Source organism: Rutidosis leptorrhynchoides, chromosome 7, assembly GCF_046630445.1.
Source record: "Rutidosis leptorrhynchoides isolate AG116_Rl617_1_P2 chromosome 7, CSIRO_AGI_Rlap_v1, whole genome shotgun sequence".
Classification (NCBI taxonomy): Eukaryota; Viridiplantae; Streptophyta; class Magnoliopsida; order Asterales; family Asteraceae; genus Rutidosis; species Rutidosis leptorrhynchoides.
The window spans coordinates 356,544,587-356,557,533 of record NC_092339.1 but is presented as its reverse complement, the minus strand read 5'-3'; the positions used below and the strand labels follow the sequence as shown (position 1 = coordinate 356,557,533).

The 12,947-nt window shown below is 32.8% G+C and overlaps 1 protein-coding gene across 1 annotated transcript; it reads left to right on the top strand.

Annotated features, from left to right (window-relative positions):
• Positions 1–4,088: 4,088 nt before the first annotated feature.
• Positions 4,089–5,938, top strand: LOC139858838 (aluminum-activated malate transporter 10-like). Its single transcript, XM_071847674.1, has 5 exons — positions 4,089–4,325; positions 4,421–4,561; positions 4,657–4,929; positions 5,019–5,263; positions 5,360–5,938. Exons 1-5 carry the CDS (start codon positions 4,139–4,141, stop codon positions 5,825–5,827), a joined length of 1,314 nt encoding a protein of 437 aa, XP_071703775.1. The 5' UTR covers positions 4,089–4,138; the 3' UTR covers positions 5,828–5,938.
• Positions 5,939–12,947: the final 7,009 nt, after the last annotated feature.

The window sequence follows — 12,947 nt, the reverse complement described above, 5'->3', positions numbered from 1 at the left end:
GAAATTGCTTACTCGGTTGGCATTGTTTCACAATTTATGCAGTGTCCAACTAATGTTCATCTTGATGCAGCTAAAAGGATCCTTCGTTATGTGAAAGGATCAATGGGCCACGGCTTGTGGTATAAGAAGTGTGATGATGTTTTGTTAAATGGTTTCGTAGATGCAGAGTGGATGGTAGACGCAAATGATCGCCATTCAACTTCATGTACTTTTTTAACATAGGTTCTGCGATTATTTCATGGTGTATAAAGAAGCAAGATGTTGTCGCTTTGTCTAGCATGGAAGCGGAATACTAGCTGCAACTATGGCAACTCAAGATTGTACTTGGCTAAGAAGATTGATTGGTGACATACTTGAAGAAGTAGATTATGTTGCCAACTGAAATGTGACAACAAAAGTGCAATCAAACTTGCTTCGAATCCTGTTTTTCATGCTCGTACTAAGAATATAGAAATGAGGTATCATTTCATTCATGAAAAGGTTCTTAGCGGGAAAATCGAGCTAGCAAATGTAAGGAAAAATGATCAAGTAGCCGACATCTTTACTAAAGCTCTAATGAAAGCCAATTTCATGGAATTTTGAGAGGCATTGGGGATTTTTGATCGGGAGTTTGCACTAACGGGGAGTGTTAAAATGTTAGTGCACAACTCAAGTGGCTCAGCTTGCTCAAGTTGCTCAACTTGTTCAAATAAGTTCCAACCATTATTGATCAAATTAATGGTTAAGGTGTTTAGTGGCCAACTTGACATTATCTTTTATGGCATACTTGCATAATCAAGTTGCCTTTTATCTTGTTTTATTAGGTCTAGTTGTTGGTGTGCTCACATGTATGCTAGTTGTCATATTGGTGTGTTCAAATTAGGGATAGCAATGGATCGGATATGGATCGGGTGACGCCGTATCCATATCCATATCCATTTAATTTTTGTTCATCCATATCCATATCCATATCCATTTAATTTCACGTCATCCATCCATATCCATATCCAGTGGATTAAGCGGGTTAATGGATATCCAATGGATATTTAAAAAATGTTATAATATTTTCTAATATGCGATTAAAATGAAAACTTAGTATTGCAAAAATAATTATAACATGATATAATTAAAATTTATCCATAAGAATGTGTAATCTTTGTCGAATATGTAAGCCAAATCTACTATATAACATATAAAACATACATTATGAAAAATTAGATACAAAACTTGTAAGTTTATTTTGTTTGATATACATATCTTATTGTAATATATTATAGTTATTTCATTATAGATTTGAAAGCATAATGTAAATCTAACGGTAAATGAACTTGTAATAGTAAATGTGTAAACATATATCTATATTTATGTACTTGTATATGTATTTCGGGTGGTAATGGATATATCCATGGATGAAAATTTTCATCCATGTCCATATCCATATCCATTTAGGTTCATCCATATCCGTATCCGTATCCATATCCATTTAGGTTCATCCATATCCATTACGAAGCGGGTGGATCGGGTGGATATCCACCGGATCGGGTGACCATTGCCATCCCTAGTTCAAATGTTTGCTAGTTGTCATCTAGCTTTACTAGTGGGTCTAATTGTTGGTGTGTTATGATTATGTTTTGCTTTAATCCTCTATATAAGGATTTGATTGTAACCATTTGAAATCAATCTAACACATTTAGTTTTTCATATTCTTGTTCATATTGTTTCCTTAACCTTTCATAAATAGCAAATAACTTGTTTAAAATCATGCTCAAATCTCAGCCATCAAAAAATGAAAAAAAACAATTTTGCCACAATTTTACACATTTTCGATTTGTAATCTTTTTTGGCAAAAATTGAAAAACGTGTTACCATTTTAGACATCTGAAACCTTTATTGGTGATTCAGGTTACTTACGTACCCTTTCGGGCCATTTTCCTGTTAAAAAAAACAATCCTAACATAACTTAAACTTGCAGCCTAAAATATCTTGAAAAAAAAAAAAATGGTTGTATCAGACTTGTGGAATCAATAACTCAATGTTACATGTGTGGAGTGTGATAACCATATGGTATTTTATAACATCTAGACATCTGGTGCTCTAGTACTACAAATCATGCTCAAATCTCAGCCATCAAAAAATGAAAAAAAAAAAATTAAAAATATGATTTATTGAATTAAAAACTGAAAATGGAAGATTATACCTACTATGGATGGAGACAGGGCAAAGGTTGAAGACCTTATTCAGCATTTTTATTGGTCATACATTGCTAACTAGTACGGAGTATATTTTTTTGGTAGAACATGTGAAAAAGACATTACTTTAAAGTTAAAGCTATTCAAAATAAAGGATAGTGTGAAAAGTTGAAGACTTGCTTTTAAGCATACAAATTTGGAATTATACTTAAATTTTTTGTTTAGCCTACCAAGTATTGTTTTTGGCTTATTTGATTCAAATGTATGAGCTATCATAACACATGTTTCTTGCACATGTATATTGACTAAGAGCATTTTAGTCTTTATAATAACGAAAATTCTTCATAACCCATCTTCATCATTCTGTAAATCAAGAGTCATAAACAAAGACACATAGAACACAAATTTATATTTGCTTCTTGCTTTTGATATTTAGGTTTGCCTTTCAAGTTAGTGCTTAAAAGTTAGATAAGTGGTCTCCCCTTTCCATAGTGAAGAGGTTAAACAAATGACTGAGATAAAATCTTTACTTTTACATAAATTAGTTGAAAATGAGACTTACTATTCATGACCTAATTCCTTTCCTTTTCAAGTAAACCAAAATTGGCTTACATTTTTATATTGAATGAGATCAGATACAATATTGCACCAGAAAAAGTTAGTGTAAAGACAACTTTATAATACTGTCTTTTCTATGACAAAAATCAGTTTTCTTTTTAATGTGCTCTTGATCAACTTATGTTGCTAACTAAAAATCCAGTATGTTATTTTAACAGCAGTTTGGCATCAAATAGGGGGACTAAACCACCTACGTGATCATCTCCCGCAGTTGCATAACTCATCCCAACTGTTGTCCTGGAGAAAACCCAGACCAATCCGAGGGCATGACCGGTAAAACCCCCCCTCTCTGCTGCCCCCGCAACGCGATGTGCGAAATGTGACCTTGGGTGGATTTCAAGGTCAGGGGATAACCTTGTGTGCAATGTTGTAGACCCTGGGAGTCGAACTCCGCCACTACCACTTGAGCTATCACGCAAGGTTAAAAATCGAGTATGTTGCTAACATATACTTTATTTATTAAAAGAAATTATGTACAGGATCACATCAACCATTAAAATGCATAGCATAATCATACTTGATCTGTATGTGTATATAGGTGTCTGAAAGATACAGAGTTATTAAGATTCAAGAAAAATATATCAATTAATAAATAAACAAATTAGCTGCAATTAGTTGAGCCTTTAAGGGTCTGTTTCTTCACATCACTTTCTGGTAACCAACTTAATTCTGTTATATCTATTTTGTAATTTAAGCTGTCTCCTTTTAGACGAAAAATATACGTACGGTGAAGCTTGTATAACTAACTTTTTTACTAGAAAGACAAAATTCAGTTCACTTATATGGCTTTACCTAATGATTTTGGCGGAGGATGAAGCTCAACCAATATAAGTGGCCAGCCTTTTATTATATAATCACATCTTTACGAGGAACGCAACGTTAATTAGTGCATTTACGTAAGGAATCATATTGAGTTTTAGTGCTTTGTGAGTGTTGTGCATTGTTAGATTAGATAAAGTTAGTGACATATATATGTCATGCACCCTATCTTGACCTACTTGACCAGAAAAAATGATGCAAATTGATTATATTAAGCCATACAGAAAAAGCTTTCCACTTTATAAATATTTGTTTTATATGTATTGAAAGTGATCACTTAAATCATGGGTATAAATACACTAGATTTCACTAGTAAATCAATCAAAAGCATAGCATATCTCACATAATTTGACAACACTCTCTTCAAGGTTTTTATTATTTTTGTCAAAATGGCGAACAAAGTTGCCGTTGAGTGGAGCATCAGGGTCGGTGGTGGATCATCAGTGGTTCTCGAGCCAGAGCACAAGTATGGAGTAATGAGATTGTGCGACCGAATAAAAGGTTTGGTTTTGAGGTTGGTGACAAAAGTGGGGATGTTTTTTAAGAAAGCATGGGCTTTAGGGATAGATGAACCAAGAAAATTCTTCCATTGTCTTAAAGTTGGCGTAGCTTTAATGGTCGTATCGTTGTTTTACTACATGAGACCTTTGTATGATGGCGTCGGTGGTAGTGCCATTTGGGCTGTTATGACTGTTGTGGTCGTTTTTGAATATACCGTTGGTAGGCATTTTTACTATTAACACACTCATTAGCCAATCTTTGTTTTCACTTGTATAAAAACAACATGCTAATTCATCTTTTTATAAATGTTGCAGGTGGGACTTTGTACAAGTGTTTGAATAGAATTTGTGCTACTTTTCTTGCTGGATTTCTTGCACTTGGGATTCATTGGATTGCTAGCCAATCGGGCCATCGGTTCGAGCCGTATATAATGGGAATTTCTTTATTTATATTAGGTAAGTTCAAGAACTAAAGTCATATATTTGCATCAATGACTAGCCTAATAAAGGCTAAATTAACATTACTAACTAACTAATGTTTTCTCTTATAGCTTCTGCAACAACATTTTCAAGATTTATCCCAGTGGTGAAAGCTAGATTTGACTATGGTTGCACCATCTTCATTCTTACATACAGTCTGGTCTCAGTCTCAGGGTATCGTGTTGACCATCTGCTAAACGTAGCTCACGAAAGACTATCAACCATAATCATAGGGACTTGTTTGTGCATTATCACTAGCATGCTTATTTTTCCTGTTTGGGCTGGCGTGGAGCTACACCTTTTAATCCCTCGTAACATGGATAAGCTTGCAACATCACTAGATTGTAAGTACTTAACGCATATTGTACCCTAGGAATCTACTCAAATAATACCAAATTTTAATCATAGTTTTTTTTTTTCTTTTGAATTAAAGGTTGTGTAGCGGATTATTTTGGTCATGACGACGAAGAATCTAAGGAAGGATTAAAAGGTTATAAATGTGTGTTGAACTCAAAAGCGTCAGAGGAATCCATGGCCAATTTTGCTAGATGGGAGCCAGCACATGGCCAATTCAATTTCTGCCATCCATGGAAGAATTATCTTAATATAGGTGCATCATCGCGCAGTTGTGCTTATTGCATTGAAACACTCACTAGTTGCTTGGACTCTAAGAATCAGGTAAATCCCATTTCCTGACTATTAAAACTTGTCCACTTTTCGTGCACAAACTATGATAAAAAAAAAATAAAAAATCTAACAAGATTCAATGAACAGGTTGAGAAATCAATAAAGAACCATCTCGATTCAGCGTGCATGAATTTAAGCACAAGCTCATCGAATGTTATAAGAGAACTAGCAACAAGTGTATATACAATGACAAGATCTTCAAAGATTGATATAGCGATCCAAGATATGAAGAATGCTGTTATAGTACTACAAAATGACTTAAAATCCCTTCCGGATTTGTTGATCCAAACACAATATGACAAGGAGAAAAAGGAGGCGGATTCAAGTGAAATAATCGTAATGCCTTTGATGGAAGTGATCCCAGTTGTAAGTTTTGCATCTTTACTGATTGAAACCGCTTCAAGAATAGAACTAAACTTGGTGAAAGCGGTAGAAGAGTTGGCGGAATCGGCTGAATTTAAGCAACCAGAAGATGAAATAAAGGCTAATCACAATAAGACTACCGAAACGATTGTACCTAACGAAGAAAATACGATTGCCCTTCAACGAGTATAATTAGTACATATAACGTTTATAAACTCTCTTTTATTCCTACAAATTCAAAGATTTCATTACATAAACATGAAACCTCTTGAGGCAAACAACTGACCTGGGTTGAGTTAGCAAGAGTAAATTTCTAGTGATTTTACTTCAAATTTTTCCTTTTTTTTTTTAATATGCAATGAACTAAAGACAAAATATGACTTACATTTTGTTATCGGAAAAGGTTTTGTATATAGATGTATTTATAAATATAAATATAGTGGAGACAAGCTTGATTTCTACTAATGTTGTAGGTGGAAGTTAAATCAACTAAAATGCACTTGGCTGGTGCATGTCTCGTACACAGCTTGTACTTGTTTCTTTTTAATAGGATTACCATAATCTTGAGACGACATTTGCATTAACCATTATATTTGTCAAACACTTCAATTGATCTAGTGCTATCGAGGTAATCATTAAGTTTTTGATTTTAAATCTAGAGATAAATTAACATTTTCTTTCCCGATCTCAACACCTTTAACAAGCCCTTTCTCGATTGTCCTTTCACTACAGGAAAAAAGCTCTTCTCGGACGACACTTGGGGACGATTTTTCGTCCCAGAAAGTCTTCCCGGACGACACATCGTCCGGAATGCGTCGTCCCGGAATGTTTTTCCGGACGGCATTTTTTTTCCCAGACGAAAGGTGGGGCCCACATTGACTTTCAACGCTTGCCTTCGTGGACGCTTTTTCCGGACGACACTTGGGGACGATATATCGTCCCAAAAGAAATAATATTAAAATAATAGTAATTATTTATTATTAATTATTTATTAATAACAGAAAAGGGGAAAAAAACCCGGACGACTCTTCCTGGACGACTAGTTGTCCGGAAAGCCCCCTGCTGTTTCGGGACCAATTCGTTTCTGGTGTTTCCAGCCGTATTCGATACGGCACATTTCAAATATCCAAACCTGCTACATAAATAAGATTATACTTTCACAAAATACCACAATAACATTAAAAAAATATCCAAACGCAACAATAATTGTCCATACATTTTAAAATCCGGAAAAACTACAATATCGTTTACAAATCAACTAAACTTAACATAATTGTCTTGCGATAACCGGAAAAACACCCAACAAAAGCATACTTGTCTTCAAACACACCAAACAAATTACAAACCGGCAAATGGATCGTCATACAAATCATCATCATTGTTACGGCTCGGGCGCAGAGTATTGGAATTGGAAGTACCGGTAGGATACCCAAAATTTGGTTGAATATCGGGAGGGACTTGAAGATTATTAAAACGAAAGATTTGTTCAATTTGACTTGCCATGTAGTATGGTTCCATTGGTGGTTGGTGGCTCCGACCGGTAGAAGATGAAGATGCGGAATTACTTGCCGACTTTGGTAACTTTGGCCCCACTCCGCGTTGGTGTCCGGTCCGCTCACCCAAAACTTCATCCATGATATCGGTCTCGTCTCTTCCCGGTTGTTCATTTAGCAATTGCTTCATTTTTTTTCTACAAGGTTAAACAAATATTAATATTATATATATATATATATATATATATATATATATATATATATATATATATATATATATATATATATATATATATATATATATATATATATATATATATATATATATATATATATATATACACGAATATACTTATATATATACATTTCGGGACTTTATATATATATATATATATATATATATATATATATATATATATATACACCATTTGACTTATATTTATATTTATATGTAGTACACCAAAATCTATGAAAATTTATTACTTACGTAGTCCTGTTTTGGTTTGAAAGCGTTAGTCCACGTGGTTCCGTCCTTGGGTTTGTGCAAGAGCTTGTAAGTTTTGATAGGACCGAAAGGTTGCGGACTGTGCTTTACCTTATTATCGTTCTACAAACACACAAAAAATAACTTAAATGTATATAAATCAAATAACATATTTTCTAATATTTTATCATTTATGTAAAACATTAAAAACAAGGAGGTTTAAGTAATTTACCAAATGTTTAACTATCGATAAGCTTCCATGCAAACTGTGGTATTGGACACAAGACCGGTTTTTTGCATTTTGCTCACAACGCTTTTGGTATTCTTCGTTAAGCATCAAGTCAACAAAAGGATTCCAGAGTTCGGCTTCAACGTCCGGTGGTGGGTGGGAACGAATAAAATTCATATCATTAGGAAATTCGTTTACAAGGTCTTTGTAATAACCTTGTTGTTCACTTTTTGCGTTTTTCCATCTATCCCCAGCTATCTTGTTAATAGCAGCTTGGACTTGTTGTTCTCTCTCCGATTGTAGCCAAGTTTCAATTTTAAAGAAATTCTACGAAAAAAAATAATAGATATATTAGAAGATTCTATATAAAAAACGCATATATATACATATATACATATATACATATATACATATATACATATATACATATATACATATATACATATATATATATATATATACACGTATATATATATACACACGTATATATATATATATACACACGTATATATATATACACGTATATATATATACGTGTATATATATACACGTGTATATATACGTGTATATATATACGTGTATATATGTATGTATATGTATATGTATAAGTACTAATTAGTTAAACTTACGCGGATATTAATCCAAACTAATTCTTTTGAAGAACTTGGCACATCCGCCCAACACGCGTAATGTTTCGGGAACTTTGGGGACCTAACAACACTAGCTATCAAATTAACAAACATTGAACTATTAGGGCCTATCGGATTAACGGTTCTCCACGTAAAATCAAAGTCAATGTCGAGTAGTCCGTGTGCATCTCTCAATTTTCGTAAATCTATGTTTTTTGTTTTTCCCCGTTTACCCCTTGCATTAGGTTGGGGATCGTCATCTTGGCCACCGGCCCCAGCATCGATCATTAGGAAAATGAGAGCAAATAAATTCATCTGCATAAATACAAATAAAGTGAATAGAACAATGATATATACATATATATATATGTATATACATACATATATATATGTATCTACATACATATATATATATGTATATACATACATATATATATGTATATATATACATATATATATATATATATATATATATATATATATATATATATATATATATATATATATATATATATATATATATATATATATATATATATATATATATATATATATATAGGGGCAGGATCAATGGGGAAGTAACCAATCGGGGAGAAGCGGGGGGAAGCAAAAAAATATTTTTTCGTTTTTTTGAAATTTTTTTTTCGGCATCAAGATCACATGAAAATATGAACATTTAGAAGAGACACTTCGTGATGAATGTTATTATTTAGGCGGGAAAACGATCGACAAAAATAACATTCAAGATAATATTGTTCGTGAAAAATATGAACGTTTTTTTTTCCATGTTTTGTGAAGTAAAATTTAGCCCGATTTAGAGTTTAGGGTTTAGGGTTTAGGGTTTGGTGTTTTGGGTTTATCCCTAAACCCTAAACTCTAAACCGTTCGTGTTAAAAACTCAATCTAAATCCTAAATCTAAACCCTAAATCTAAACCCTAAACCCTAAATTTCTAAACCCTAATATCTAAACCCTATAAACCCTAATATCTAAACCCCAATAGCTAAAACCTCAACATACGCTCGAAAAACACGATAATTGTTATATATTATTTCTTCGAGCGTTTTTCCGCCAAAATAAAAACATTTATCACAAAGTGTCTCTACTAAATGTTCATATTTTCATCTCATCTATAACGTTCGTGAACAAAGTTTTTTAAAAAAATGAAAAAAAAAAAAAATTTGCTTCCCCCCGCTTCCCCCCGATTGGTTATGTGACGATCGCTCCAAATCCATATGGACGAACACGTCATTCATCGATTTCATTGCGAGGTATTTGACCTCTATATGATACGTTTTATAAACATTGCATTCTTTTGAAAAGACACACCATAAATGAATATTTAAATCAAAGGTTTTCGACATCTGATGATTTCTACATATAGACAATCACCGTAAATAATAGTTTACAATAATACTTCCGTTGACAATGCAGTCAAAATAAGATACATGGTGATGATTTGGTGAATGCAACGTTTTCTTGAAAAATATGTCATGTAAGACTCCATGCACATAGCTTGTCTAACATGTAAGCAAACAGCGGAAGACTTCTAGGGAACCTGAGAATAAACATGCTAACAAGTGTCAACACAAAGGTTGGTGAGTTCATAGTTTTAATATTTCGCATAATCTGTATATAAAGGTGGATCACAAGATTTCAGTTGTTTTATCCAAAACGTTTATCAAAAGATTCTACAAGATTGAGCACCCTGGTAACTAAGCTTTAACGTTGTAATAAGTACCCCTGTTTTAACATACATGCAACCAACATGTACAATACACGCAATTCAACGTATATTAACTCAAATAACATACGTCTGTTTTATAGTTCAGGCTAGGGTTTTTATACCTGGAACAGAAAAGGATGTCAAGCCCTATAGATCCATATACTACTACTCGCGCCCACCAGTTCTTATAACCGGCAGTTACTAGTTACCAAAGCTAAGGGATTTTCGGTTCAAACTCAGTGTAGAATTAAGTATGTACTTGTATCCATTGCGTTTAAAATAAATTGCATGTATTCTCAGCCCAAAAATATATATTGCAAAAGCAATTAAAAAAGGAACAATGAAACTCACCTTAGCAGCACATAAAGTTGTTCATCGTAATGTGACCGAAACTCAGAATATCAAATAATCGTAGATCTCAACCTAGAGAACATATGTTGGTCAATAAATGTCTATCAAGCTAGGTCAGGTTATAGTGTATCACAATCCTAATGCTCGATATCGACATACAAAAGTTATCCAATGTTGTTTCAAAAAGTCAATTTTGACAGTAGTTCAACAAACGAGACGTACCTTATATAAGGATTCATTTACTCGGTTGGTAATATTTAAAAGTTCACTTTATCAATCTCGTAAACAAGTTGTTTAAATCTTAATTGCAGATTCAAAAGCAATTTCAATTAACATCAATCATAATTCAGTTGATCAGATCTTTTAATCCATTCATCGAAACTATTCGATATCTAAATGAAAAGTTATTGATTTTTCGCCAGCTTTCCAAAAACATGTATATCATATACCTTTTACCAGTAGTATATGTATTTAATTAGTGATTCATTATAAACTGTTTAACGATGAAATTTAGCATACAAGCCTGTATAAATATATATACTCGAGCACTAGACATGGATACACAATTAATATATAAAAGATAAGATATGAATGCTCACGTATCAATATTGAAATGTCCCGTTCTTATTGATTAAAAATGTTCCATATTAATTGATTTCGTTGCGAGGTTTTGACCTCTATATGAGACGTTTTTCAAAGACTGCATTCATTTTAAAATAAACCATAACTTTTATTTCATAAATAAAGGTTTAAAAAGCTTTACGTAGATTATCAAATAATGATAATCTAAAATATCCTGTTTACACACGACCATTACATAATGGTTTACAATACAAATATGTTACATCGAAATCAGTTTCTTGAATGCAGTTTTTACACAATATCATACAAACATGGACTCCAAATCTTGTCCTTATTTTAGTATGTAACAGCGGAAGCTCTTAGTATTCACCTGAGAATAAACATGCTTTAAACGTCAACAAAAATATTGGTGAGTTATAGGTTTAACCTATATATATCAAATCGTAACAATAGACCACAAGATTTCATATTTCAATACACATCCCATACATAGAGATAAAAATCATTCATATGGTGAACACCTGGTAACCGACATTAACAAGAAGCATATATAAGAATATCCCCATCATTCCGGGACACCCTTCGGATATGATATAAATTTCGAAGTACTAAAGCATCCGGTACTTTGGATGGGGTTTGTTAGGCCCAATAGATCTATCTTTAGGATTCGCGTCAATTAGGGTGTCTGTTCTCTAATTCTTAGATTACCAGACTTAATAAAAAGGGGCATATTCGATTTCGATAATTCAACCATAGAATGTAGTTTCACGTACTTGTGTCTATTTTGTAAATCATTTATAAAACCTGCATGTATTCTCATCCCAAAAATACTAGATTTTAAAAGTGGGACTATAACTCACTTTCACAGATTTTTACTTCGTCGGGAAGTAAGACTTGGTCACTGGTTGATTCACGAACCTATAACAATATATACATATATATCAAAGTATGTTCAAAATATATTTACAACACTTTTAATATATTTTGATGTTTTAAGTTTATTAAGTCAGCTGTCCTCGTTAGTAACCTACAACTAGTTGTCCACAGTTAGATGTACAGAAATAAATCGATAAATATTATCTTGAATCAATCCACGACCCAGTGTATACGTATCTCAGTATTGATCACAACTCAAACTATATATATTTTGGAATCAACCTCAACCCTGTATAGCTAACTCCAACATTTACATATAGAGTGTCTATGGTTGTTCCGAAATATATATAAATGTGTCGACATGATAGGTCGAAACATTGTATACGTGTCTATGGTATCTCAATATTACATAATATACAATACAAGTTGATTAAGTTATGGTTGGAATAGATTTGTTACCAATTTTCACGTAGCTAAAATGAGAAAAATTATCCAATCTTGTTTTACCCATAACTTCTTCATTTTAAATCCGTTTTGAGTGAATCAAATTGCTATGGTTTCATATTGAACTCTATTTTATGAATCTAAACAGAAAAAGTATAGGTTTATAGTCGGAAAAATAAGTTACAAGTCGTTTTTGTAAAGGTAGTCATTTCAGTCGAAAGAACGACGTCTAGATGACCATTTTAGAAAACATACTTCCACTTTGAGTTTAACCATAATTTTTGGATATAGTTTCATGTTCATAATAAAAATCATTTTCCCAGAATAACAACTTTTAAATCAAAGTTTATCATAGTTTTTAATTAACTAACCCAAAACAGCCCGCGGTGTTACTAAGACGGCGTAAATCCGGTTTTACGGTGTTTTTCGTGTTTCCAGGTTTTAAATCATTAAGTTAGCATATCATATAGATATAGAACATGTGTTTAGTTGATTTTAA

Excerpts from the sequence above, each read along its gene's own strand:
- LOC139858838 (XM_071847674.1), top strand. The coding sequence starts at position 4,139 with ATGTTTTTTAAGAAAGCATGGGCTTTAGGGATAGATGAACCAAGAAAA. Across the intron at positions 4,562-4,656 it reads AATTTCTTTATTTATATTAG|CTTCTGCAACAACATTTTCA; the intron begins GTAAGTTCAAGA and ends TTTCTCTTATAG. Across the intron at positions 4,930-5,018 it reads GCTTGCAACATCACTAGATT|GTTGTGTAGCGGATTATTTT; the intron begins GTAAGTACTTAA and ends TTTGAATTAAAG.